The sequence below is a fragment of the Chlorocebus sabaeus genome, chromosome 4 (genome assembly GCF_047675955.1).
Source record: "Chlorocebus sabaeus isolate Y175 chromosome 4, mChlSab1.0.hap1, whole genome shotgun sequence".
Lineage (NCBI taxonomy): Eukaryota > Metazoa > Chordata > Mammalia > Primates > Cercopithecidae > Chlorocebus > Chlorocebus sabaeus.
Genome location: NC_132907.1, coordinates 5,847,127 through 5,874,377, shown reverse-complemented (window position 1 = coordinate 5,874,377; position 27,251 = coordinate 5,847,127). Strand labels below are relative to the sequence as shown.

General features: G+C 37.8%; 1 protein-coding gene and 1 long non-coding RNA gene across 4 annotated transcripts in view; one reads left to right on the top strand and one right to left on the bottom strand.

Annotated features, from left to right (window-relative positions):
* Window positions 1-3,158: 3,158 nt before the first annotated feature.
* ARRDC3 (arrestin domain containing 3) lies at window positions 3,159-18,111 on the bottom strand. Of its 3 annotated transcripts, none has more exons than XR_005234645.2 (8): window positions 17,593-18,111; window positions 13,566-13,647; window positions 11,497-11,644; window positions 10,375-10,477; window positions 9,468-9,724; window positions 8,667-8,829; window positions 8,165-8,357; window positions 3,159-5,903 (listed from the first exon to the last, which is right to left on the bottom strand). XR_005234645.2 is itself a non-coding variant. In XM_007978263.3 (8 exons), the coding sequence occupies exons 1-8, from the start codon at window positions 17,870-17,872 to the stop codon at window positions 5,847-5,849; spliced, it is 1,245 nt and encodes a 414-aa protein (XP_007976454.1). In that variant the 5' UTR covers window positions 17,873-18,109; the 3' UTR covers window positions 3,159-5,846. The 3 variants fall into 3 exon arrangements, 2 of the variants coding, with proteins under 2 accessions (XP_007976454.1, XP_037838141.1); XM_007978263.3 differs by having other exon boundaries at window positions 8,165-8,319; window positions 17,593-18,109; XM_037982213.2 differs by lacking the exon at window positions 17,593-18,111 and adding an exon at window positions 14,297-15,026 and having other exon boundaries at window positions 8,165-8,319.
* Window positions 15,245-27,251, top strand: part of LOC140711485 (uncharacterized) — a 76,478-nt gene continuing 64,471 nt past the window's right edge. The window contains exon 1 of the long non-coding RNA XR_012092703.1: window positions 15,245-15,710. This is a non-coding gene — a long non-coding RNA (uncharacterized lncRNA). The remainder of the gene's footprint in view (window positions 15,711-27,251) is intronic.

Genomic DNA, 27,251 nt, shown 5'->3' with positions numbered 1-27,251 from the left:
TCTGGGTCATGTGGGTCAGTGTTCTAGGGTAGATCTTGACAGTTGATTTTTCTAATGAGCTTCTGTGGGATGCCATTGCTGCTGGTTTGGACATCACTCGAAATAGCAAGAATGTAGTAATCACTCTGTGCTTTCGGGAAACAGAACTCTTTCTACTGAGAAACCCATTTTATGTGGTATAAAATATGACCCAGGTATTGGCCAATCATAATCTCTCTTAAGAAGTGATTTTGGTGCCAGATGCGGTGGTTCATGCCTGTAATCTTAACACTTTGGGAGGCCAGGAGGGAAGATTGCTTGAGGTCAGGGGTTCAGAACCAGTCCGGGAAACATGGCAAAACCCCATCTCGACCAAATATACAAAAATTAGCTGGTGTGGTGGTGCATGCCTGTAGTCCTAGCTACTTGGGGGGCTGAGGTGGGAGGATGGTTTGAGCCTGTGAGATGGTGGAGGTTGCAATGAGCGGAGATTGCACCATTTCCCTCCAGCCTGGGAGGTAGAGCCAGACCTTGACTCAAAAAGAAAAAAAAAAGTGATTTTGGGTATAAAAGGGGTCATCTTTCCTGGTCTATCTAACATGAAAAAGTAAGGCTAATATGAAAGAATAAGGCCAATATAAAAAGGGATAAGATGAAGCAATAAAAAAGTATGTCCCCGGGGCATTGTTTGGATTCCTGGATTCAGATGTGTTTAATATATTTTATTCCTGGAATTACAAGTTAATATATTCAGTTTTTTCTTAAGCTTGTCTGAATTTCTCCCTATCCTACAACTAAAAGTCCTGCTAAATATACCAAGTTCAGCCATTCAACAAATTATAACTAACGGCAATAGGACTTTCATCAAAGTGTAGTTGAGTTAATACAAAAGCAGAAGATAATTCATGCTCTTATGTAACCTAAGGGACATATGCTGAACTCAACATCTATAAGTATTCTAATACAGTCCTAGAAGCAATGTGGTGACTGTCCAATATAGCTGATTTACAGCATTATCTTCTTACTTAAAAGATGTGTAACAACGCTTTGGGAGGCTGAAGGGGGAGGATCACCTGAGACCAGGAGTTTGGGGCCAATCTGGGCAACAAAGCAGGACTCTTGTCTCTATAAAACACTAGCTGGGCATGGTGGCACATGCCTGTGGTGCTAGCTAATCTGGAGGCTGAGGCAGGAAGATAGACACCTAGTCTTGAAAAAAAAAAAAAAAGTATAAGCTCACACCTCCAGTGGTGAAAATGACCTTGGGTAGCTACTTTTCCACTTTGTAGATGAGGAGATCAACTTGCATTTTGTTCTATGCTCCATCTAAAGTTACTGAACCCAGAACCTAGGTCTACCCTTCTCGTTCTACAAGTCCCCTCTTCCACACTGTCATTGTTATTCCTTATTATTTATTTATTTATTTCTAGACAGAGTCTCACTCTGTCACCCAGGCTGGAGTACAGTGGTGTGATCTTGGCTCACTGCAGCCTCTGCCTCCCGGGTTCAAGTGATTCTTGTGCCTCAGCCTTCTGAGTAGCTGGGATTACAGGCGCATGCACGCCTGGCTAATTTTTGTATTTTTAGTAGAGATGGGGTTTTCCCATGTTGGCCAGGCTGGTCTTGAACTCCTGACCTCAGCAGATTCACACCTCAGTCTTCAGAGGTGCTGGGATTACGGGCCTGGCTTGTTATTCCTTAATGTATTAAGACTTTATTATGCTATCGCTGGCTTCTGGTTGACTGAAAAGGATGACAGTACTTCCTAAAATTAAGTGGCTATAAATGTGTACAAAATGTATACATTTGTATGTCTATGCCAGGCTCTGTGGCTCTTGCCTGTAATCCCAACACTTTGGGAGGCCAGCAGGATTGCTTGAGACCAGGAATTTGAGACCAGCCTGGGCAACATAGCAAGATACCAGCTCTACAAACATTAAAAAAAAAAAAATTAGCAGGCATAGTGGCATGTGCCTGTAGTGCCAGCTACTGGGGAGGTTGAAGTGGGAAGGTCTCTTGAGCCTGGGAGGTAGTGAGCTGTGATCATATCACTGTATTCCAGACTGGGCAAAAGAGCAAGATCCTGTCTCAAAAAACAAAACAAAAAAATCTGAAGTGTATGTCTAGATGCCTCTTTGTAACATACTTTGCATGTGAATATATATTTGGGAAGAAATATTGGAGAATCATATAGTAAGGCCCATATACAACTTGATAACTCATGTATGAATGTATAAACACTGAAAGAAAAATTCTAAATGTGACTCCAAAAGTACTTCTAAGGTTATAAGAGACTATAAAATTGATTCTTTTAAGACAAAGAATATTCACTGTTTTTAAAATTTAAAGAAATTTAGAAATATTCTTCAAAAATTAGAAATTAATGTAACTTTCACACCAGGCATGGTGGTTTGCGCCTGTAATCCTAGCACTTTGGAGGCCAAGTGGGGTGGATCACTTGAGTCCAGGACTTTGAGACCAGCCTGGACAACATGGTAAAATCTCATCTCTACAAAAAACACAAAAATTAGCCGGGCATGGTGGGGCATGCCTGTAGTCTCAGCTACTTGGGGGTCTGAGGCAGGAGGATTGCTTGAACCTGGGAAGTCAAGGCTGAAGTGAGCCGAGATCCTGCGACTGCACTACAGCCTGGGAGATGAAGTGAGACACACTTTAAAAACAAAAAAAAAATGTAACTATGTTATGTTTATGTACTCTTGAAACACTGGTAATTTCAACACCACACAGTGAGAAGGAATTGGTGCCTGTAAGTGAATTATTTCACGTGGTTAAGTTTGCTTCATATTTAAGATTGAAATTTAGAGTCTGGACATAGTGTCTCACGCCTATAATCCCAGTGCTTTGGGAAGCCACGTTGGGAGGATTGCTTGAGGCCAGGAGTTTGAGATCAGCTGGGGTAACATAGTGAGACCATGACTACAAAAAAATTAGAAAATTAACTGGGTGTGGTGGTGTGCACCTGTAGTCCTAGCTACTTGGGAGGCTGAGACAGGAGGACTGCTTTAGCCTAAGAGTTGGTCAGTAATTTTCTTTAGTGCAGACCTAGATACAATTCTTACCCAGAATGGCTTAAAATAGAGCTTAATTATAACAGTTTAATGTATTTGCATTATGGTGAGTTACTAATATGATCAAGATTCAAATAAATCTCCAAACAATTATACAAAACAGAAAAAAAACAAAACACTTTATTTTCCACAAGGAAGAGCAATAGGAAAAATTAAATCATTTCCCACATATTGTTTTCTTAAAACAGAGCCTACAAGGACATATTCAGCACCAAATAAAAAAGGAAAAAAAAAGAGAAATTACAAACAGCCATAGAATATAATCTATAAAGCAAACATTTAATATTGCACTTTGTTTTGCTAACATTTTGGATTTTACTTTTCCTAATTGAAAAATCAGGAATCTATCTTGAATACTGGAATACAACTGTGAACCTCACATCTTATGTCAGGAATTGACCAATATTTTTTAAAAAGTAATGCCTCTAAAGAAATACTTTTTAATGGGGAAAATAAAACTTTATTTGATAAAGTTTTATACATTTTAAAGTTTTATCACATTTTGTGATCCAGTGCCAATTATCAGAATATTGGTCATTCTTGCTTCATGTGTTATTTGTAAGAGTATATAATGACAAGTATTCCAATGCTATGCATATCAACAATTGTTCCCTAGTCAGACATAAGAGAGAAAAGGGATTTTCTGACAATCCCCCCAAAACAAAAATAAAACCACCAAATGCCCTTTATGCCAAATATTCCATTAGCTTTTTTTGAGGGGGACATTCACAAAATGATTTAATAATAAAAAAATACTTCACCCCCATTTCCTTATTATCTAGTATTAGTTTGCTACGGGAGCCCAAACCCTTTAACCGAATCACTTAAAACGCGATTCATTTTTACACTGGGCTTTCTTCACCCTGTCAGCATTTTTCAAACATGAATTGTCTTCCATGTTTTCTTAAAGGCCACTTATGGAAAAGCCTATTTGTTTTGTATGAGCTTTAAGACAGTATTTAACCAGGTCAAGCACCAAGCCAGAGCTACTATTATTTTCAGCCACTTTATTAACTGTGGGGTTAAATGGCAGGATAGATGTAACACCCATTTTACACGTATGTTGCAACATCAGAGATGCTGGTTTTCTTTAAAAACATCAGAGCTGAATTCCTTCTAAAATACAACAACAACAACAACAACAACAAAATAAGTACACTTGGTACCTTGGAAAATGCTGAAATGCTATCATGAATGCTGGTATATTTGTTATGAGCCAACAGAAAATTACCTTTAATATAAACTATAATTTACTGATGTGATTGTTCTTCCTATGTAATCTATACATGATCAAAGTGAGTGATTTCTCATGTTTAGCAAATTGTTCTTTAGGTAATGAAAAACAGTATTCTCATTAGAAAAACACAAAAATACAAAAGATTTATCGCAGCAAACGTTCTAGTATTTTAAATTTTGAAGTTATACACTTTTGGAATAAAGTTGAGTTTTCATGCTATATCAAGCTTGAGCAAGATAGCAAAGGTACAAATTGAGCTCTCTAATCATAACCTTAATATATGTATTCCTGCTCATTAATATACTTTGCACCAGCAAAAACGATTTCCAACATATGTGTTTTGGAGGTAATTAAGTAACTCTGTATAAAAATAAATGCACTTCTCCCTCCTTTCCCCAGTGAATGGAAAACTTCCATACTTCTAAAATAATAATAATAAAAATAATTTTTAAGAGCAACAGCCCTCAACTCTTTGCTGGTGCCTGCCATACTGCCTTTCTTCACTCCATTCTTAGCTCAGCTAGTTTCTTCTTGCATGTCATGATAAAAAGGGAATGTGGGTGGGTTATAACTTTTGTGTATGTCCCGTTTCCAAATTTCCCTCTCCAAAAAGCCAACCAAATCAACGAACAAACAAAAAAAAAACAGTGCAACAAAACACAAATAGCATTCCAACAGTTTGGCAAGTGATGCGTTCACCTGAGATTAAGTGATTTTAGGCAGTCAGTAACAAAATGCTGCTTTGCTGTAATAGTAGAAAGGCAACAAATTTTTAAAAGAAACCAAGAAGGTATACAATCTTGACAGTCTCTTATTAGCTTCCTCCTCTCATCTCTTTTTTCCCCACATTATCTGTTGCGTATCTACTACAGTAGGCTGCAAAACATACAGCAAAAAGGATTGGCTTGAAGGCATTTGATGTTTGTAAATAAATCCACAATTGGATCCAAGCTGAAGAGGTGATACATGGTCAGCCTAGTAGGACAATTCTGAGCATGTGCATACGCAGGTAAAGTCCAGGCTATATTAAATTAAAAAAAAAAATGTCAGTGCGTCTTTTCATGTTAAAGTTTTTTCAAAGCTTTCTTTTGTTCCTTGTTGTGCTGACCACAAACAAGTTTTAAGAGTATCAAGAGTCTGGCAAAAATAGGAAAAAAAAAAAAAAAAAAAAAAAGCTGTAGTGACATCGAACCGCACAATGTAAGCATTGAGCATGTGCAAATTTTCAAATCAAAAGAAGGAGATCATCCCTCTTTACAACGTGGTGTCTTGACACGTACGACCATAGGCTAAGAAGACTGCTCTGAGTATGTGCCAGTTTTAAAAGAGAAAAGCTTAGATCTTCAAGCATGTTGGAGCAGTCCCAGAATGTTGCTGTAGGCTTCTAAAGCATGATCACTGGTTGTTTCATGTATTCGCCATTTTTCTGGGCAAAAGCAATTCCACTTCCTCTGAAACGTGTCTCCAAGATACTTCTCTGTCCTCAGCCGGAAGAGATACAGTTCAGAACCCACATCAACTTGATTCAACCAAGTGTTCCTTCAACGAGAGGGGCAGGATGGTCTGTCATCTGCTGACTGATCAGGATTTGGATCAATCTAGAAAGAAATGAGAAGAAAAGTTTACAGAGTTATTTCATGAGGTCTAGGAAGAATGCAGCAAATGATTACAATTCTGAATACTAGTCAAGAAATGTAATTAGAGAGACCATACATAGCTTGTTAGCATATTGTAGCCAATTATAGCATATTGTATCCAATTATTCTGTTTTCATATCTGAAATGCTATGTGGGGAGGAAAGGGTGCTGGTACCTATAAAGTACCTGATATTTAATTACTAGATTAACAAGATTAAGGTATGTCTGAATAGTCGCCTATTTCATAAAACTTAACAGTAAAATTTTATCATTGAATGAAGACTTACTCAGTACTGTAGTAGTACTTAATTAAGACCTAAATACACAATATAGAATATCTTCATAGCAGTCATCTCCTTTTGTAAAGTACCCCTTTTCATCCTTCTACAAAAAAGTTAACCCATTGCTTCCTCTGACTTTGGAAAAATGAAATTGTGTAAACAATTCTCTTTGTTTATACAATGTGCAAACAATTTGTTTACTTACATAAACAATGTGCTTATGTGAGGTAATAACTCATGGGTGTAAAACTCCAGAGATGGCCAAAAATGCAGTGTGTGTATCAGGAAGTAAAACTACTGAACCCAAAATACTCAAGAGATTTTCTCTCACCTTCTTTATCTTTGGAGTGACTTTCATATGTACATATTTTTAATGAAAAGTTGCTTCTCAGGTACAAAGATAACAGAATGGTCACAGAAAAGCAAATTGTTGGGTTTAATATATTTTTTACTGAAAGAGCTTTTGGATGAGACCCATCCACTTGCATTTAAATGTGGAACAACCCAAATTGCCTCAGAAGCTTTAGGTAAAACACATTTTTGAAGGAAAAAAGTCAAATAACTCTTAGTTAAATCACACCCTGAACATATTTTAGAGTTTTAAAAGTTGCAAATTATCTTTGGTGCTTTTTAAAAGGTGGCAGAATTTTCCCACCAATTGCTTAAAAGTGAACTATACTTAGATTGCCATTCTTTTTAAAATGCCTCCTTGGATAGCCAGGGAGCCTCAAATCAAGCCAGAAATGACTGACTTATAATAAGCAAGAAAGAAATGTCCAAGTAAAAATGTAATGGCAAAATCTGTAGCAAGTGATAGAACACTTTTAGCATCCAACAGAAATTTTATGTATTAGAAGATAGAAAAAAATTATGTCTCATGAAGAATTCTGAATATTCTATAATCAATGAATGAAGAAGATCTCATATTATTGCATCCCAAGGAAAACTGACCCTTCCAGTTATGGTGTTAAAAAAAAAAAAAAAGAGAGAAATTTGATGAACAATCCCCCTGATGTTTAATTTGGGAGTAATATTTCAGTGTAAAACAGCTATGTAAATTACAGTAACCAAAAGAAAAAGCTGATTCTAGTAATTTACAGAATTATTTTGGTATCAAAACCAACTCCAAAACCCCTTAAAAATGTGTACTAGTGGCTAAAGTCACTCTGAAATATCGTGAAATTGCTAGATACCCTACCTACTTACTCCTTGTCTTTACATATACTGTTCTTTCTGCCTTTTGAGGACTACTCATTCTTCACAATTCAGCTTAACAGTCACCTTTTCAAGAAGCCCCACCTTATTCCCAAGACCCAAAAAGCTGCTCCTCAAATGAGCTGTGCATTTTATCACATTATGATGTAATATTTTGCTTCTTAGCTTGTTTTCCTCAGTAGTCTGTGGGCTTTTCCTAAGGGCTATGTTTATTTACATTTAAGTGCTTAGCTGCCATCAATGAGATAAATGAAAATAGTCTAACCATGTGGGAATGTTGTTTTAAGATGTTATCACAAATACATTATTTCTTATGACTGAGAATGTCAAAATATGCAAGAATTGGAAAAGAATCATGAATAAGATAAATTCTAGCTATTTAATCACTGTTTGCAAAATGCCAGTTCTTCCTATTGATGCTTGGATATACAAAATTCTTCCTTCAAAAAATGTGTCTCAAGATACAAGTTTAAGAGAAAAAAAAATTAGTAATTCAACATGAGGTTAGATCATTGTCTTAATTCCCTAACAAGTGAACAGTCCTACCTCTGTCTCAAACTTAGTAAATATTGACAACCTTAATCTTAACTTTTATTCTGTCGTTTTAAATTATTTGTTCTGTTATTATCATGATAATCAAGATCTAATTACATTAAAAAAAAAATGCCTGCAATGCTATTTCCCAAGACAGCCAGTTCATTTCACACTTAAGGAGTAGGTACTTACCTCTGAATAAAGAGGCGGAGGCAAGAACCGAAACTCCTGGATATATGCAAACAGTGGTCCTTGAAGCGCTCTCTCAAAGTCATCACAAGCATTCACTGGTGCAAGATTGTTCCGCCTTTGTTCCTCTGTTACCACTTCTGCATAGCTGGGTGGTGCTGAAGGAAAAAGATACACGCAATTCGAACAGCATGTTCTTATGCATGTCAAAATACACAAAATAGTAGGTATTAAAAAGCAATGTCAAGGTAAAATAATAATTATTTGTTTGGTGATTAAAACTATGAAGACATATAATCAAAACTGAATATTAGGGGTACATCTACCCTACATTCATCTAGGGTCATAAAGTATCAGAAGATTCATCTAGGGTCATTCATCTAGGGTCATACATTCATCTAGGGGGAAGATTACATTCATCTAGGGTCATAAAGTATCAGAAGCAAAATAATTTTCTTGATAATAATAGTAAGAGATTAAGCTTAGATATGTATTATCAAATTACCTTCAGGTCTTTCAGGAAGTGATAAACTGAGCCAGTTCATATTCATGCTACACTGACTGCTTACACTTGAGGTTCTGCTACCAAATGGATGTAGAGGAATGGTACCGATGACAAGTGGCAAATTAAGAAATAAATCCATAGCTCCAGGAATATCCACATATACCTAAACATTGCAAAGAAATATTACGTTTAGAATGCCAAGTATGATTTCCTTTTCAAAAACTAATAACCAATTTTAATGTTATTTGAAACCCCCATTTACTTCATTTTTTATCTTACATACATGAAGTTTCTCTTTTATGTATAATTCTATATAGTATATTTACATATAAGGTATAATGATAAGTCAAACTATATAAAGAGTTATGTATTTCATATGTCACTATATATGGAATTAAAAAACCTGGATGTAAGACAAAATTATGTCTCCATAACTTTAAGATTAAAAACAAAACAAAACAAAACACCAAAGACTTCTTGGGTCAGGCACTGTGGCTCAGCCTCTAATTCCAACACTTTGGGAGGCCATGGTGGGTGGATCACTTGAGCCCAGGAGTTCAAGACCAACCTGGGCGACATGGTGAAGCTCCATCACGACAAAAAATACAAAAATTATCCAGGCCTGGCTACAGGCACACTTGTAGTCCCAGCTACTTGGGAGGCTGAGGTGGGAGGACCACTGGAGCCCAGAAAGCAGAGGCTGCAGCAGAGCTGAGACTGTGCCACGGCACTCCAGCCTGGGTGACAGGTGTTTCAAAAAAGAAAAAAGAAAGGAAAAAAACCTCTTAAATGTGTACATACCATTAGTGAATATTCCACACGGATTATACTACAGTCGAGGATAGAGGGAGAAACTGGTGGAATTTTCAGCAACTTGCCATTCCACGTCTCTGTCTTTCCAGATGATAAGGATTCCCCACGCAAGTTAGCCACAAGCTGTTTTACTTCCTTCATTTTCCCTTTGGCATAGAAGGCCTGTGTTTGGTAAATGGCTGCCTTTGGCACCACCATTCGGGAAGAGCAGTTCTCAATCTCAGCAAATATCTGAATTGATTCACCTAGAGAGGGAAAAATATATACATATCTACTGTTAGAAAAAAATAACAAAAGAAATCAAGAATCCTTTTTTTTTGAGACGGAGTCTCGCTCTGTCGCCCAGGCTGGAGTGCAGTGGCCAGATCTCAGCTCACTGCAAGCTCCGCCTCCCGGGTTTACGCCATTCTCCTGCCTCAGCCTCCCGAGTAGCTGGGACTACAGGCGCCCGCCAGTTTGCCCGGCTAGTTTTTTTTTTTTTTTTTGTATTTTTCAGTAGATACGGGGTTTCACCAGGTTAGCCAGGATGGTCTCGATCTCCTGACCTCGTGATCCGCCCATCTTGGCCTCCCAAAGTGCTGGGATTACAGGCTTGAGCCACCGCGCCCGGCCAAGAAATCAAGATTCTTAAAGCTAAAGTAAGAAAGAGCAATTAACATGCACGAAAAGGTGTCCTAGGAACTGCAAATAACTTAAGAGTCACAGAAATGAACTCATCAGTAGCTATTTGAAAAAGGAAACTACATTCTATTTTGTGAAAAAACAAATGGAAAAGCACAATTTGTGATTTCACAAAAGAATACGACATTATGTTGATATTTAATAGTTATATTATCAATTTATACACAAAAGCTAAGTGAAGAAAGTTTTTTGTGGGAATCTACCTCATACATACCTGGGGTATAGCCCTTCCTTTCAATTTTGGCACTTAAGGATATTGGGCCTGAGGTACAGAACCAGCAACAGAGTGTCTTTTCTTTTGTGCCTGCTTGGGGTGACTGTAAGAAAACAATTTAGAGAAAAAGGTCAGTGTATGGACTGGTACAATCAATACCAGAATATTTTAAAATATAATCCTAAATTTGTGGAAAAATAAAAATTAAAACTGGTTTTGCTTTTTTTTTGGGATCCAGATATACTTCTTATTTTTTAACCGATGGTTTTGAATTATACTATTACTTTTATTTTTATATAAATTTCCATTCAATTAGAAAAAAAGGGTAAAGGGTATACAGCCTTTCCCATAAATAGTTTTTTAGTTCACACTATTTACAAATACATTTTAAAATATTTTAAAGTAATTAAAAACCAACCAAATAAAAAAAACCCTTTCCACATTCCATTTAAACTGCCTTAAAAAGGCAGCACAGAAAGCAATCTGACCATAATTCCAAATGTTAACATCTTTTCTGAGAATTAAAAAAAAAAATGTAAAAAAGGAAAATGCCCATTTCTTATTTGCTTTAAAGATGTTATTTGTTTAAACCAAATACAGTTTTAAGTCAAATTTGATTTATTCTCAAATGCAATTAAAAATAGATTCTTTTAAAAAAGGAGTTAAGTTTTTTTATGAAACGAATGATTCCCCATTATTTGACAACTATCCCTCTATTGGAATAACAAAGTATAGTACAAATTTTAGATTATGATATGGTCAAGTTAAGTGATATTGTATTACAATAAAAGATACTACTGTCCTTCTTCCACTCAAATCATCCAAGGACCAGATCTGTTTTTTGTTATGGCTTTTGTTTCTCATATTATGAGTAAGAGATACTTCATATCATATACTGGTCTTAGTTTCATATTTACTTAAAGGTACTACAATATCAAAAATATGAGCATATTTTTCATTAATTTCAGTGTTCTTGACTGTATTTAAGAAAACGTATATTTATGAAATTTTAAAAGAAAACCAGTATTTTTAAATTATGACAACTGCATAGTTTAGGTGATTGATTATTCTTTAATATTTATATGCCAAAAACAAAGAATGAATAATTCAGTCAATTCTTACCAGTAATGAAGGAGTGTTGATATCTATATGCTCAAAGACTGTAAATTCCTTCTTTAATTTTACTGGTAGTAGCCAAGGCCTGTGCAATTCGGCTTTCACCCAATAGCGCACACTGCCATGTCGGCCTTCGAATGAGGTAGCAAGTGGTCTGTGCAGAATATAAAGGTCAATATATTAATTTTATACCTCTTTCTAACAATTACACAGTCGGTCAGAATAGAAGTGTTAATATATTGTATTGTTTATGTACCAATGAGGTATCAAACATGTAATTTAAAAAATTTCCAAAGGGATAAGTCATTGGGGAAAAAACTTTCTATTTCCAAGTAACAATAAACAATAAATATCTTTAAAATTTTGCTTTAAAAAGCCAGAAGAATACAATCCATTTAAACTAAGAGGAGGCTACTTTTAATGATGGTGGCAAAATTATGAAAGTTTAATGGACATTTTTTGAAAAGGCCAAGAATTCAAAAACAAAGTTGAGAATGGTTTAACTGTTTCTACTGATAAATTCTAGACACTGGTTAAACATTCAGACCAAATTCCCTATAGTACTCCACTTCTCATTAGCCAGATTATCATCTTTTTATAGCAACTAATTAAGGTCTAGAAAAGGCCTGGAATAGTCATTATAGTTTCAAAAATTTCACATTTCATAAGTTTACTGAAAAACTACTTTTTTATCTCTCAGTTTACTCATTTTCTAATACTTGTTTGGTTGTTCTCTAACTTTACAGGCTTCAAAAGAAAAAGAAATAGTCCTCTTGATCTATGTCAAGACAATCAAATTTTTTTTTTAACTGTCAGATCTTAATTGTGAAAGGTTTTATTTTAGCGAGTTCAGTCTCTTTTTCATAATTTCATTAGTAAAATACTCAGTGTTCAGTTAGTTACAAGGAAGAGTGCTAGCTTAGATTAGTATAAGGAACACTGGTGTTTTCACATGTTTTTTTGCATTTTAGACTCCCATATTAACTTGTATATAGCAGAGAAATAAAATCTTAAACTGTATGCTAATAGTTATCCAAAGTTTATATTAAATGACTTTGGTTTACAGACAGAACTTTAACATTAAATGACCCTGAAAATACTCAGGCCCCATATTAGCGTTATTCTATCGACAGACTTTAATATTTTTCTCAGAAATTAGATGAGGGCATTATATTGCAAATAAAATTCTCAAATAATATGGTAAATAGAATTTTCTAAAAAATACCATTTATGACTTCTCTCTTTATATAACGTCTCAAGCACTAGAATTAACAAATGTAGAACTATGTACATTTGTCACCTGATAAAACCTTATGTAATCTGTTTATTCTCCAGAATAATTGGCACAAGTGCCATTTTGCAGGTTTTAGTATTTGCTAAAAGGCATTATTTTTTTAAAAAAAGTTTGTATAGTCTCTTCCAACGATCTGTCATTAATTCAAGAATACACCACTTTCCTTTTTCCTTTCTTACTAGATTCCAAGTTTTGTATCAACGTATCCTTGATGTATTTTTCCTTTTAAGCTTGGGTCATATCTCTTGTGTGACCTTCCCAATAGTTCTTTGTACAGAAGTTATTAAGTTCATATCAGGAGAACAACATTTCTAAAGTTAGGATATTCCTAATTATTTTTACTTTTGAAGCTTACTGTTATTGGTTAGTATTAGCAGAAAAGGTGGAACACAGAATTTTTTATAAATTGAAGCTACTGAGACTTGATAGGGTCTTTTCTCATAATGATAATTGATAATAAACTAAGTATAAAGTGGTTATTATTTGACTAGCACCTTCCAATTCACTCATGTTAAAGGAAACACTATTCCTATTTTAAAAACCTCATGAACATTGGGATAGAAGACTGAAATTTGAGTATGCTTTCTATAATTTTGCCACGGTAGATTAAAAAATAGCTTCTTATGTTTAATATATTGTTTTCCTCTAGCAAGTTCCAGTCATGAAAAGGGTTTTTTTTTTTTTTTTTCAACTAAAAGTGTTTAAATTTAGAATACTTAATTTTAAAGTAATGCTCTGATCATGGGTATGTATAAAAATGTCTATTATTTATAATACTTACGTCTGTGGAAGCTCGAAGCTGAATGCATATTCATGCCTTCCTGAATGAATAGTGTGGAAGCCTTCTTCGGAATTATCATCATCTAAAAGAAACATAAAAAGAAAACAAAGAATTTATTATTTGACACTTACATACTCCGCAGGGTGGCATAACTTTAAAGATGCTTACATAATAATTAAGACCACAAAACAAGCTTTGGAGTCTGAGAGATCCGAGTTCTAATTCTAACTTCATCATTTCCTCTGGACAAAATAAAAATCCCGTTTTCAGCTGCCTTATCTGTAAAATGGGGATAATGAATACTCACATCCCACAGACTTTTATTTTTTAAATGGAAAATGACCCAAACTGTAAAGCATCTGTTGATAAAATAGTATATATACTCAAAAGGCTCGGGTCTCACATCATGGTAAGATAATGTTATCTTTGTCTCCAGCTGTTTGCTTAAATTTATCGCATGAAGACTACAATGTATCAAATAAAAACTGTTCATGCAACCCTTTTAAAAATATGTCAGTTTAGGGGGAATAATGCCAAAGATGTGAATAGAATAGATACTCCAAAACCACTAGAAAACTTTGTCAAATAGATGGAGTAAAAAAAAAAAAAAAAAAAAAAAAGCACACACATTGATTTTAATGTCAGTTTTGTAATTAAAAATAATTATTTACTGACCTAAAGTGATCACAACACTCAGTCCTAGCAACGATTAAAATTTGCATAAACTATACCTTAGATCATTACCAAGAACCGCATTTAGGAGGTGCCTGCTTATAAGGAAACAATATTGTCGGACATTCTTGAAGAAGATGAAGTCTAATTATTAACAGTTTCCAGTTTCTATAAAAAAGGGATGACCTTTCATTTTACAACCATTTTTTTTGGTCAAATTTGTTTCTCGAGTGGCATGAAAATAAAGAAATATAATCGAAAATATGGGAGGGGGTTCTAGATCATTAAAATGCTTATTTAGCTTTCTAAATAATTACAGAAATATCTTTTAGTTTTCTCGGTGTAGAAACCTTTACGATTAGCCCCCAGAGTAGAAAAAACTGGCATATTATTTAACTTTCCTTCAGTAAAGTATTGAATATACACAAAAAACGTGATGCCTCCCTGATATTAAACGAGAAAAGAGGGGAAAAGCATGTATACGTCGATACTTTTATTCAAAAATCACGGTAATTCGCTTATGTCTCCATACAATTTTCCTCGTCCCCTGTGCAAATTCCCTGAACAGATTCCAGAACCAAAAACTAGCTGATGAGCTGGGGGCCATTTAAATTCGCTCCCCTCGAAGGCGCCCAAAGTTCGCCTTCCTCTCCCTTTCTTTCCTCTTCGCTCCCTTTTTGTGCCAGCTCAGCAGTCTCATTGAGGCGAGCGGCGGCGGCCGCGCCGTGGTAAACAAGTGCCGGGCTGTCAATCAAGAACTAGACCGGAGCAGGAGAGGACCGGCCTAAACCGGCGCGAGCAGATCCCAGCCGGCCTGCCCGCGCGCCGCCGCCGCCGCCCGCGCGCCCCGCTATACATACGGCATACGTCGCGCGGCGCTCGCGCCCGTGCCCGCACAACCTAGCCTGCTGGACGAGGGGCGGGGCGAGCGAGCCGCGGCGCTTCCGCTTTACACGCCCCAGCCGGCGACCGGTTCGATCTGGCTCGGGCCACTCTGACACCTTCAGTTTCGGCGAGGGAAACTGGGGCGGCCGAGGGGAGGCGGGGGCCTGAAGCTTTCGGAAAACAATGGGGGAGGGGGCAGAGGATACCCTTCGAAGCCCCCACCCAGATTTCGATATTGGAATCATTCTCTTTCTTCCCCGGGCAGCCTCTGCTCTGTCCCCTCAGGTCAACTCAAGGTAGCCAGTGTGGCGACTGGAGAAGTCGGGGAACACGCTTTGTTTCAGAAGCGTTCACAGGAGTCCCCGACACCTCCTACCCGGAAGATAGCTAACGGGGGTCCTGCCAACCCTTCCCATCCAAATTCCATCTGAAAAGGATTTTCTACTAAAGTTGGGTCCAGGGCCATCCGGCACCTGTAAGGCCGGCAGGAGCGTCTGCCCTCAACTCAGCTAAAGCCTGAAGTCGTTTCCTTTCGGTGGTCCTTAGCAGGCCCAAAAGAGGGGCGACCCCAGAAGCCCGGGAACAAACGTGAGTATGGACTGGGTGGGGGGTAGCTCTGGAGGGACCTTTACCGGCGCACGCCGGTTTCCTAGCCTCGCCCCAGCAGCGGCGCGAGCCCCCTCTCCCCACCCGCCCGCGCCCAATCCAATCAGCGCCTGCCATCGCCTTAGCAACAGGCTAACAAACCTGGCTCCGCCTATCCCGGGCGCCCGGGGCGGGGTCTCAGTTACCAGGCTAGTTTGAGAGCTCCCAGTTTCAAGTCATTGAAACTATTCCAGACTGAGCTCGTCTACGCGTTGCAGGGTTTGGGGGGCATTTTGTTGGGGGTGCAGGGCATTTAGTTTTCTTTACCATGAAATCATGGTGTAACTAATGAAATTATATTTGTCCTCACAACTCATTGTTCTACTTTTCCCCCATTGCAAGTCTCAACCTCTTGAAGAAAAATCTGTTTCTTTCACCCATTTCATAAAAGGCTGCAATATTCAGAAAGATAAACACAAACTCATCTATCTGCTTTTCAACAAATACCGAGACTGTCATTAGGCATCTGCATCTCCTATCAGTGTTAACGCTTGGAGACATTAATTAGTTATTTCAGGATGCAAAGTACCTGTATCTACGAAAATCCTACTAAAGAACTGAGTTCACCTTAATAGTTTCAGAAATCGTGCATTAATACTGCCCCTCAAAGCATCCTTCATTTCTCACTTGCCTTAGTTCAGTCATCAGCACCTCTCCAGGATGTACGTTTTTAATATAAAAAAGAAGGTAAAATATGTCTCTAATTTTTTTCTGAAAAATCGCCAACATCTGAACTAAATACTGCATTAAAAAGGAGAGGCACAAAAATTACATAACCAGTTTTAACATTATATTCTTCTTGGGCTAGGAATTAAGTCATCGCCACCACCTGACGCGTGTAACCAATCTGCTGAGAGCAGAACAAGCGCCCCTCCTCACCACCCCCCAGAACTGGTCCGAAACAGGATTGAACCGCTTCTAACAAAGGGTGGAAACTTAGAAAAACAAGCCTAGACTCTCCTATATTTCCACAATGTAACCATTTAAACAATAGATTGGAAATCTCAGGACTCCTTCTCCCTTTGACAACCCTTTATCTCCCTCTTCTAACCAAAAATCAAATCCAGTGTGCCCTATACTTTTCAATTCCATTTGACTGGCATGGGTTTCATTGAATGCACGTTCCAAAGTTAGACATGATGCTCGGAAAAGAAAATTACTGATCCTAAATGGCTTCTAAAACTGACTCGATACCTATCATAATGACAGACAGTACCCTTTAAAATAAGGAATGCTGGTGTAAATTTTTAAAGGAATGGGAAAGAATAGAGAAAAAACACGTGGGGTGTTGATACCATATGTCAAAATAAGCCACATAAACCTTTTATGAAAGCACAGTGATCAATTCTTTAAAGTCTTTTGCATTCCAAAATTAAAAATGAAACACGCCCATTAAGCCTCTTAAAAATGTTGTTACATTTCTTGATTAAAGTTCAGTTTTTACATCTCAGGTTGCAAGTAAAAGGGCAAAAATCTAAGACTGCAGCTTTTAGCAATTCATTGGAAAATATGTTAGTAAAACGATTGAATTGGATTCAAGCAGAATTTATAAGGTGCAAATGGACTACAAGCGCGTATGGCACAGACCAAGCCGGGTATAGAGGTAGTTGAATAAGTGTAGTTTGCAGTCACTTTGCAGATGCCTGCATGCATTACGGCTTAACACACGATGAACGTCAAGGAGAATCCAAACCTTCCAAGTTTGCTAACCTTTATCAAACTGCTTAGATATACTATGAGTAGAATCACGTTAATTCAGAAAACTGAAAAGGTACGTTTCCAAAGAAAATGAGTCCAATGACTTCTGAATAACAGAAAAACTTACCTCTTTCGTGCCCAATTAAGATGTCTTTATGGTTGAAATATTCTACTTCTTCAGTGTAATTCTGTGTATAGGCAGTATTGGAGCCGGCGTTTCTAGATTCAGTCCAGCGTACTTTCGCATGTCCTCTTGCATGAATTTTAAGAGATTTTACTCTGATTTCCCCAGTAACTTCTAAATTTACCCTTCCTGAGACAGTATCCCCACTAGAATACACAGGGACATTGCTGTCATTAAGACAGTCAAAGCTTATTGTCAAACTCTTCACCTTTCCCAGCACCATGTTTATAACAAAATCTATAAAAATATAATGTAAGACAAAAAAGTCAAGATCGCATATAAAATGTGATCTTCACTTAACACTGATCGATATTTTTGCCGTGCAAAATGCTTGCAGGCCGGATCAGTGATTCTCTACAAATAGTTCATTGAGATTTCTTAAAAAGTCAGGGCAGCAGAAGCTGCTGCTCCGCGCTCCCGCTCGTCTCAGTGGTCTCCTTACAAAGACGGGCGGCTAAAGGCTGCCAGCTCACTTTAAGAGCAGCTTTGTGAAAAACAACCCCAATGCGCAGGCGCAGGCCGCGGCTGCTGTCCGCCCTCCCTGCGCGCCCCCTCCCGCGCCGCGCCGCGCCGCGCCGCGCTCGCTCCCTCCCTTGCTCGCTCGCTCCCGGGTACAGTAGGTGTAGAGTTAGGGGAAGGAGATACTGGAGCTGCCGGCCGGCTGAACCTGACTTCTCTTCATTGTGGGCTCCTATTGGTAGGCAGGCTGCCGGATACCCTCGACGTGCTATCTGGAGCCCCTTACCCAGCACACTCTACTGGAAAGATAATGGCAGAGTGGGGCGCGAGGGGACAAGGCCTGGGTGGGGAGTTTGCAAAGCCAAGTAAGGATAAACTGCAGTGACCACCTCAAAGCGTGCGTTACTGGCACTGCAGCGTTTTACCAACTGCCTGGATGGGAGGAGGAAAAAGTGATGTGTGAAGAGAGATGGGGGAAGGGAGAAACCGGTTGGGCAAGCGGCCGATTGTTGAGCATAATCTAACGAATTTTCAAAGAAAACGTAATAAAACTGGACAAGAAGTATTGTTCATAGACAAGAGCATACTTGGCTTGGATTTTTTTTTTTTTTAAACCAGTACTTTGTAGGCAGGGTGGAAATGAACTCAGTCGAGGTCAAAGGAACCTTAGTCCTTTGAAGAGCGAGGTAGAGAAGCAAGTACAATGTAATCAATAGGCTTTTTTGTCTCCTCAACTTCTTTCTCCTACATCGCTTAATTAGATAGCACCGAAAAACAACCAAGTTGTTTCCAGGATGACACGGGTGGGGGCTGGGGGGAAGCTTGACCACTTCCTCGAAGGAAGAAAAAGTCCTTTTTAAGACACCACCTACGGCTAGATTTGCAGAGTAAGACATGATTACAACTCCTGTGTCCAGAGGAATAAGAATAGAGTTCGGCCTAAAAAAGTACCATCTTATAAAAGGCATATGACATAGTGGTTTAGCTGACATATTGTTTGCAACAGAATCGGAAAATCTTTGTTAGAAATTAGTGAAGCTCATAAAATTGTTTTTAAAAAGCATGATTTGGTATATAAATAGGGGTTAACTGTGAAGCTTTAATTTTCGGCCGAAAGAGCCTTGGACCATTTAACGTAGTAATTCTCATGATACATCTTAAATATAGGTACATTTCTCTTTTTATTGTGAATGTTTGGTAAAAAATAGCAGTGCTTTCGTCACATCACACTGGGATTCAGAGCATAACAGCATAAACTCGTCTAGATTACTGGCAATCAACAGAACTGCCTTACAAGAGAAATGTAGAAAGAAAAAATATGAATCTGGTGCTATCTCTCTCTCTCTATATATGTATGACCAAAAATACCTTGGAAGATTTTTGGCTGTCCGTGTCTAAACATTTTAGATTTTTTTGCGTAGTGTATTTAGGTAGGTTGAGCCTATGAGTCACAATAAACTAAACTTATTGGTCTTGCTGTTTTCTTTATTTCAAAAGAAACTGAGCTTTTGGGGGCTGGATTTTAGTTGACAAGGCAGTATCTTGGACTCAACAGCAATATATAAAAAGTATAAATATGCAAACTAGACAATGAGCAGGCCATTTATTTCAGAGTTTAGATCGCTATACGTAAAATTATAAATTTGCATATTTAAGTGGGAAAAACAGTCTTATCTTCCCCCCCCCCCTTGGTTGACACCTGGTGGAAATTCTAGGTAAAGTACCTGGGGCCTTGTACTAGCTTTGATTACAGATACTACTTGTGTTTTTTCTCCACCTAGTGGTAAAAGTGGTGAATTTCCTAGAATGACAGCTTTTCTTCAGCATAATGTCAATGATACTTAATAAGCATTCAAAAACCACTGAGCAAGGAATGGATTTAAAAGTGTAGTCCACAATGAATACATAAATTCATTGCACATTTGTGTCTACATTTATGTTAAAAATTATTTAGGGTTAGTGAACAATAGCTGAATTCAGATTTTTTTAGTAAAATTTATTTAATTAGAATATAACTTATTTCAGAAAAAAGAATTAAATACACCAGAATTGCATTTAATAAAACAGAACTCTAAGAAATTTATCTGTAGTTTGGAAAATTGTTTTAAAATATTAAATGTTTCATTCCTGTTACTGTATAGTACATTATTCTTTGTGTTTCAAGCTTTCAGGATCTTTTGAATAGTTGTCTTTATTATTTATTTTGCTATTTTTAAAATTTTCTTTTTACTGTGTCTTCTTAAATACTTAGGTAACTGGCAAATTTCCAAGAAATTCTTACCAGCTGCCATTTTCATTTTGATTTTTTGAGATGGAGTCTCAACTCTGTCACCTGGGCTGGAGTGCAGTGGCACAATCTTGGCTCTCTACAGCCTCCGCCTCCCAGGTTCAAGCGATTCTCCTGCCTTAGCCTCCAGAGCAGCTGGGATTACAGGCACGCACCACCACCCCCGGCTAATTTTTGTATTTTTAGTAGAGACGGTTTCACCATGTTGGCCAGGCTGGTCTTGAACTCCTGGCCTCAAGAGATCCGCCCGCCTTGGCCTCCCAAAGTGCTGGGATTACAGACCTGAGCTGCCCGCTCCTGGTCTCTCTTTATCTTTTCATTTCTTAAAAGAAAAACAAAAACACTTGGACCAGATTTTGAATGTTTTCTCTTGTTGCTTTCATAACTTCCGCCTTTCAGATTTTTTGTCTAAATATCTACTCCTTCGACAGCTTGAAATGCTGTACTGTAGACATTATCTTGGGCTTCTCAGCTTTCTTCACTGGGCCCTTATTGTATTTTGTATTATATTTAAACTATTTGTCTTTACCACCAAGGCTCTTTCCTACTGCTCCCCAGCCTACGTCTCATATGCCATCTCCGCCTACTCATCTGCTAACTCTCTATATTCCTGTCAAGTACATCTTCTGTCCCCTTTGTTAGCTTGTCTCACTGTTGCCAGTGTGCACTTACATGTGCTTTTGGTGCCCAGAATAACATCCCACTACTATGTTATCTTCTTTGCTTTTTTCTAATCCCTCCACTAGATGCAGTTGGCACAACTGAGTAAAATTCCAACTAGACTGAATAACTAACTTCCCATCCCCCTTTCATTGCTTCTTCAGAGCTTAAGTAGGAATCTCTTTTCATATTTGCTTTTTGGCTTTTGAGTTAAATGGCTCTTTCACCTTAATATATTAAAGTTTGAACTCAATCTCAAGAACTCTATCAAAGACTGATAAATGATCATTGCTATCAAGGTGTATGATATTGAGGAGATATGTCAAGATTACTGCCAAGTTTAGAATTTTTTGCATATTATATCAACATGCTCAATATTTTTATTTTTATTTTAAAAAGGAAGCCATCTCAACCGGAAGTTTTGTTGTTTGGTTGTAAAAAAACAACAACAACAAAAAAACAAAAAAAAAACCCTACCAGTAGTCAGAATCTGTTTCGTAAAGAAAAATATGAAATCTATGCTTAATCTATTTTAACTAGCAGCTGATAGGCTGAGTGCTATGAAACTAAGGGTTTTTTTTTCCCCTTTGGTCTTAACTCTGTATTTCAAGATTTTGTAACTCTGACTTAACTCTTTAATATTCTCATGGTGCAGCAAATTTGGCATGCAGACTGGAGAGAAGATTTGCTATTATTAGCAAAATGAGTAGTATTTGTTTTCTAGATTTGAGAGCTATTACAAACATAATGTATATTATGTTTGTTATATTCTTCATAGTTAATAGACTTTTATATATGTTATGGATTTTGTGATGAAAATTACTATCAAATTTGGATTCTGTTCTCCTTCATTAATAAATAGTGTAATTTGTGTTATGTGAACACCATTTAATCTGTTATATTTTGTTTCTTGATTAAAAGAAAATCACCCATAATTCTACTGTCTGTCCATTCAGAGACACCACTGTTAACATTTTGGTGTATTTTCATCTAGATGTACAACTAAAGAAAAGCATTGCCAGTTAAGCTATGACAGTGCATATTATCATGTAGAAGATGAGTTGGTAAGGTTTATTCATCTAAGCTCAAATGGCATCTGGTCTACAGAAAGAATTAGGAATGCTAAATTTCTTTTCTGAACTATTTTATAAATTTTGACTATGCACAACTTTGTATAATGAGGGTAAAATTTTACTTGCTATAATAAAATATTTTCTGGCTGAGTGTGGTAGCTCATGCCTGTAATCCCAGAACTTGAGAGGCTAAGGTGGGAGGACTGCCTGAGTCCGGTGGTTTGAGACCAGTCTGGGCAGCATAGCAAGACCCTGTCTCTACAAAAAATACAAAAATTAGCCAGGCATGGTGGCATGTGCCTGTAGTCCCAACTATTCAGGAGGCTGAGGTAGGAGGATCACTTGAGCCTGGAAGGTTGAGTCTGCAGTTAGCTGAGCTCGTGCCGTTTCACTCCAGTCTAGGTGACAGAGTGAGACCCTGTCTCAAAAAAAATAAAAAAAAAAATGTTTTTCAAACATTTGACTATTTTATTTTGAGACAGCTCTGTTGTGCAGCTGGAGTGCAGTGGCACAATCTTGGCTCACTGAAACCTCTGCCTCCTGGATTCAACCTGGGATTATAGGCCTGTGTCACCACACTCTGCTAATTTTTGTGTTTTTAGTAGAGACAGGGTTTTGCCACATTGGCCAGGCTGGTCTTGAACTCCTGGCCTCAAGTGATCTGCCTGCCTTGGCCTCCAAAAGTGCTGGGATTACAGGTGTGGGCCACTGTTCCTGGACAACATTTTGATAATTTTATGTAGCATATGTAGCTTATATAGCATATCTACTTTGAAAAATTTTACTCTCCCAGGGATGAAAGGGCTGAAGAGACCCATTAAAGTCATTAAGTCAACCCCTTGCCTTTAAGCAACCGGAGAACTCATTCTATTTTTGTTTTTATTTTCTTATTTATTTAAATTTTAACTTTCATTTTAGATTCAGGGGTACATGTGCAGGGTTGTTACATGTGTATACTGTGTGATACTGTGGTTTGGGGTATGATTGATCTGATAACCCAGGTAGTGAGCACAATACCCAATGGGTAGTTTTTCAACCCTTCCTACTCCTGCTGCAGTAGTCCCTAGTGTCTGTTGTTCCTATCTTTATGTCCATATGTATCCGGTGTTTAGCTCCCACTTGTGAGAACATGCAGTATTTGGCTTTGTGTTTCTGTGTTAATTTACTTAAGATAATGGATTCCAGCTGCACCCATATTGCCACAGAGGACATGATTTCATTCTTTTTTATGGCTGCATAGTATTCCATGGTGTATATGTACCACATTTTCTTTATCCAGTCCACCATTGGTAGGCATCTAGGTTGATTCTATATCTTTGCTATTGTGAATACTGCTGTAATGAATATACAAGTGCATGAGTCTTTTGGTAGAACAATTTCTTTTCCTTTGGGTATATACCCAGTAATGGGAATATACCAGGTCAAATGGTAGTTCAATTTTTAGTTAATTGAGAAATCTCCAAACTGCTTTCCACAGTGGCCGAACTAATTTACATTCCCACCAACAGTATATAAGTATTCCCTTTTCTCCACAGCCTGCCAGCATCTATTATTTTCTTATCTTCTTCCTTCTTTTTTTTTTTTTTGAGATGGAGTCGTGTTCTGTCACCCAGGCTGGAGTGCAGTGGCGTGATCTTGGTTCACTCTAACCTCCACCTCCTGGGTTCAAGCGATTCTCCTGTCTCAGCCTCCTGAGTAGCTGGGACTACAGGTCACCACACCTGGCTAATTTTCATATTTTTAGTAGAGACAGGGTTTCACCATGTTGGTCAGGGGGGTATCAAACTCTGGACCTCAGGTGATCCGCCCACCTTGCCCTCCCAAAGTGCTAAGATTACAGGTATGAGCCACCACACCTGGCCATTTTTGTCTTTTATAAAAAAAAAATTTTCTTGATAGATATTGAGTTTTAGTGGTAAAGTACAACAGAAGGGAACCAGTTCTCAGTTTTTAAATATCAAACTTACATATAGCTAGCTGGAATTTCATATTCAATACCTTACCTGGACATATTGCCCTTCTAGGTATCCACATTTTCTGTGTTAATGAAGGGGATCACTATTATAAATGATTTTTTAAACCCCAAAACTTGTTATTTACTGCCATTAACTTCTCAGTACTGCTTAATGAAATATTTTTCCAACAGTTTGCCACCTAAAGTTAGTTTTATGTACTATTAATTATTATCTTTATGTTATAATTTTAAAATTGTAAGAGAGAATTTTTGCTTCTCGCCCATCCTTAATCAGCCCAGTTTTTATGTTACTGTCTTTCCTGGTGTTAGGGACTTTTACTTGAAGAAGTAGCTATTGCAGCACTATTCACAATAACAAAGACATGGAATCAACCCAAATGCCCATCAGTGATAGACTGGATAAAGAAAATGTGGTACAAATACACCATGGAATACTATGCAGCCATAAAAAGGAATGAGTTCATGTCCTTTGCAGGGACATGGATGATGCTGGAGGCCATTATCCTTAGCAAACCAACACAGAAACAGAAAACAAAATACTTGCATGTTCTCACTTGTAAGTGGGAGCCAAATTATGAGAACACATGGACACACAGAGGAGAACAACACACACTGGGCCTTTCAGAGGGTGGAAGACAGGAGAGGATCAAGAAAAACAACTAATTGATACTAAGCTTAATACTTGGGTGATGAAATAGTCTGTACAACAAACCCCCATGACATATAAGTTTACCTATGTAACAAACCTGCACTTGTACCCCTAAACTTAAAGTTTTAAAAAAGGCCGGGTGAGGTGGCTCGTGACTGTAATCCCAGCACTTTGGGAAGCTGAGGTGGGCAGATCACTTGCGGTCAGGAGTTTGAGACCAGCCTAAGCAACATGGTGAAACCCCGTCTCTACTTAAAATACAAAATTAGCTGGGCGTGGTGGCAGGTGCCTGTAATCTCAGTTACTTGGGAGGCTGAGGCAAGGAGAACTGCTTGAGCCTGGTGGGTGGAGGAGGTTGCGATGAGCTGAGATCATGCCACCACATGGCACCATGGGCGACAGAGTGAGACTGCATATTAAAAAAAAAAAAAAGAAAAAAAAAAGAAGTAGGTGTGATAAAGGAAGTGTTTGCCAAGGGAAAGCTGTGAGGAGGAGGGACAATTTTAGTTTGTTTGCTGAGAACTCGCTACCCTCAGAATTCTAAGTATTTTGTTTCAGGGTCAGGAAATAGGTTAGGTGACAGCTAAACCTAAAAATCACATATTTAATTTATGACCTAGCAAATTTCCTTGATGATCAGCAATTTTTTTTCTTTTTCTTTTTTTTTTTTTTTGAGGCAGAGTCTCGCTGTGTCAGGCTGGAGCGCAGTGGTGCGATCTTGGCTCACTGCAACCTCCACCTCCCAGGTCCAAGCGATTCTCCTGCCTCAGCCTCCCGAGTAGCTGAGATTACAGGCACCCTCCACCATGCCTGACTAATTTTTGTATTTTTAGGAGAGACGGGGTTTTGCCATGTTGGCCAAGCTGGTCTCGAACTCCTGACCTCAGGTGATCACTGCCTCAGCCTCTCAAAGAACTGGGATTATAGGCGTGAGTCACCGGGCCTGGCCCATCAATTGGTTTTATATTTATTGTTTTTGTAACAGAAATGTCTTTTTGGTTCAGGTATAAAGTACTTAAACCAATACATTTTAGTGGAAACATGAGGCAACTGAAATTTCTTGCTCAAAATTGACATTATATTTTGTAGCTATGTATAAATGTCAAATTATTTTGCTGAAGACAATGCAATAGAAAGGAATTTAATGCTTTATTAGTTTGGACTTTGAAACACATATGTAGGAATTTGTGAGCATAGGGATATGCATGCTATTGTAAAGATGCATATAACAAAGTATCCAAAGTGATGAATGTAATTAAATCATGAATAATTTACAGATGAAAATAATTTATTCAGTCCTGGTCTTCAGAAAGAGGGAGTAATGTTTAGTAAAGCCTAAATATTTTTGGAAGTTCTAAAGGAAGGGCTTATTAAAATAATAAAAAACTAATACTTTTTTTGGTAAGGTATGGGTTAAAAACAAAATTTGAAAACTAGAGTAGATACCATTTTATCTAATAGTTCTAATGTCCAAATCATCTTTTACAGTTAGAAATAAGGAATACTTTATTTGTACCGGTGGACCATTTGATTAGAAAGAAGTCTTTTAGCTTTATTTTTGTATTTATTACTTTGCTATTATTTGGGTCTGTTTTGGCAAAACTTGGAAGAAGCCTTCAGGAAAGTTAATGTGTAAGAATAGTGGGCTGAGCCTTGCTCATCTTTTGGGTCTTTCTGCCAATGAATGAAGAAGAAGAGAACCTTTAAGACTGAGTCCCTTCATGGACAAGTGCCCAGTGGGAGATTGTTGCAGGGAAAGACTGTAACATAGATTTTTTTTTTTTTTTTGAGACAAAGTCTCATCTCATTCTGTCCCTGTGGCCCAGGCTGGAGTGCAGGTGGTCTCAACTCACCACAACCTCTGCAGCCCAGGTTCAAGAGATTCTCCTGCCTCAGCCTCCCGAGTAGCTGGGATTACAGGCGCCTGCCACCATGCCCAGCTAATTTTTTGTATTTTTAATAGAGATGGGTTTCACTATGTTGACCAAGCTGCCCTTGAACTCCTGACTTCAAATGACCTGCCTGTCCAGGCGTCCCCAAAGTACTGGGATTACAGACGCGAGCCACCATGTCTGGCCGATTGTAACATAGATTCTTGATGCTTAAGAGGATAATATGGGAAAAAACAGAAGGTGATACTGTTAATTCTGTTTATAGTCGTAACCTTTTTCATTTTCACAAGCCCTAGTGATTCTGTGTTCTAAACACTTTGCTTTTTTATTTTGATCTGTCTCTGCAGTGATTCTTGATTTTACTTTGTAAATGTTTTTGTTGTCATATGTTCATTTGCACATAATTTGAGTTATTTAAAATTTTCTGGTCACCCCAAATGAAATAAAACATTGGCCAGTAGTTAGGAGATAGTGGTGGCGAATAACTGCAAAGATAGTTTAGTGGACTGAATAAAAATTACCAAAACATCATTAAGGAAGTCCCATCAGGGGAGCAGTATGAGAGTGAAGGGCAGACAATGATGTCTCCTGGTGGATGTGGGAACAG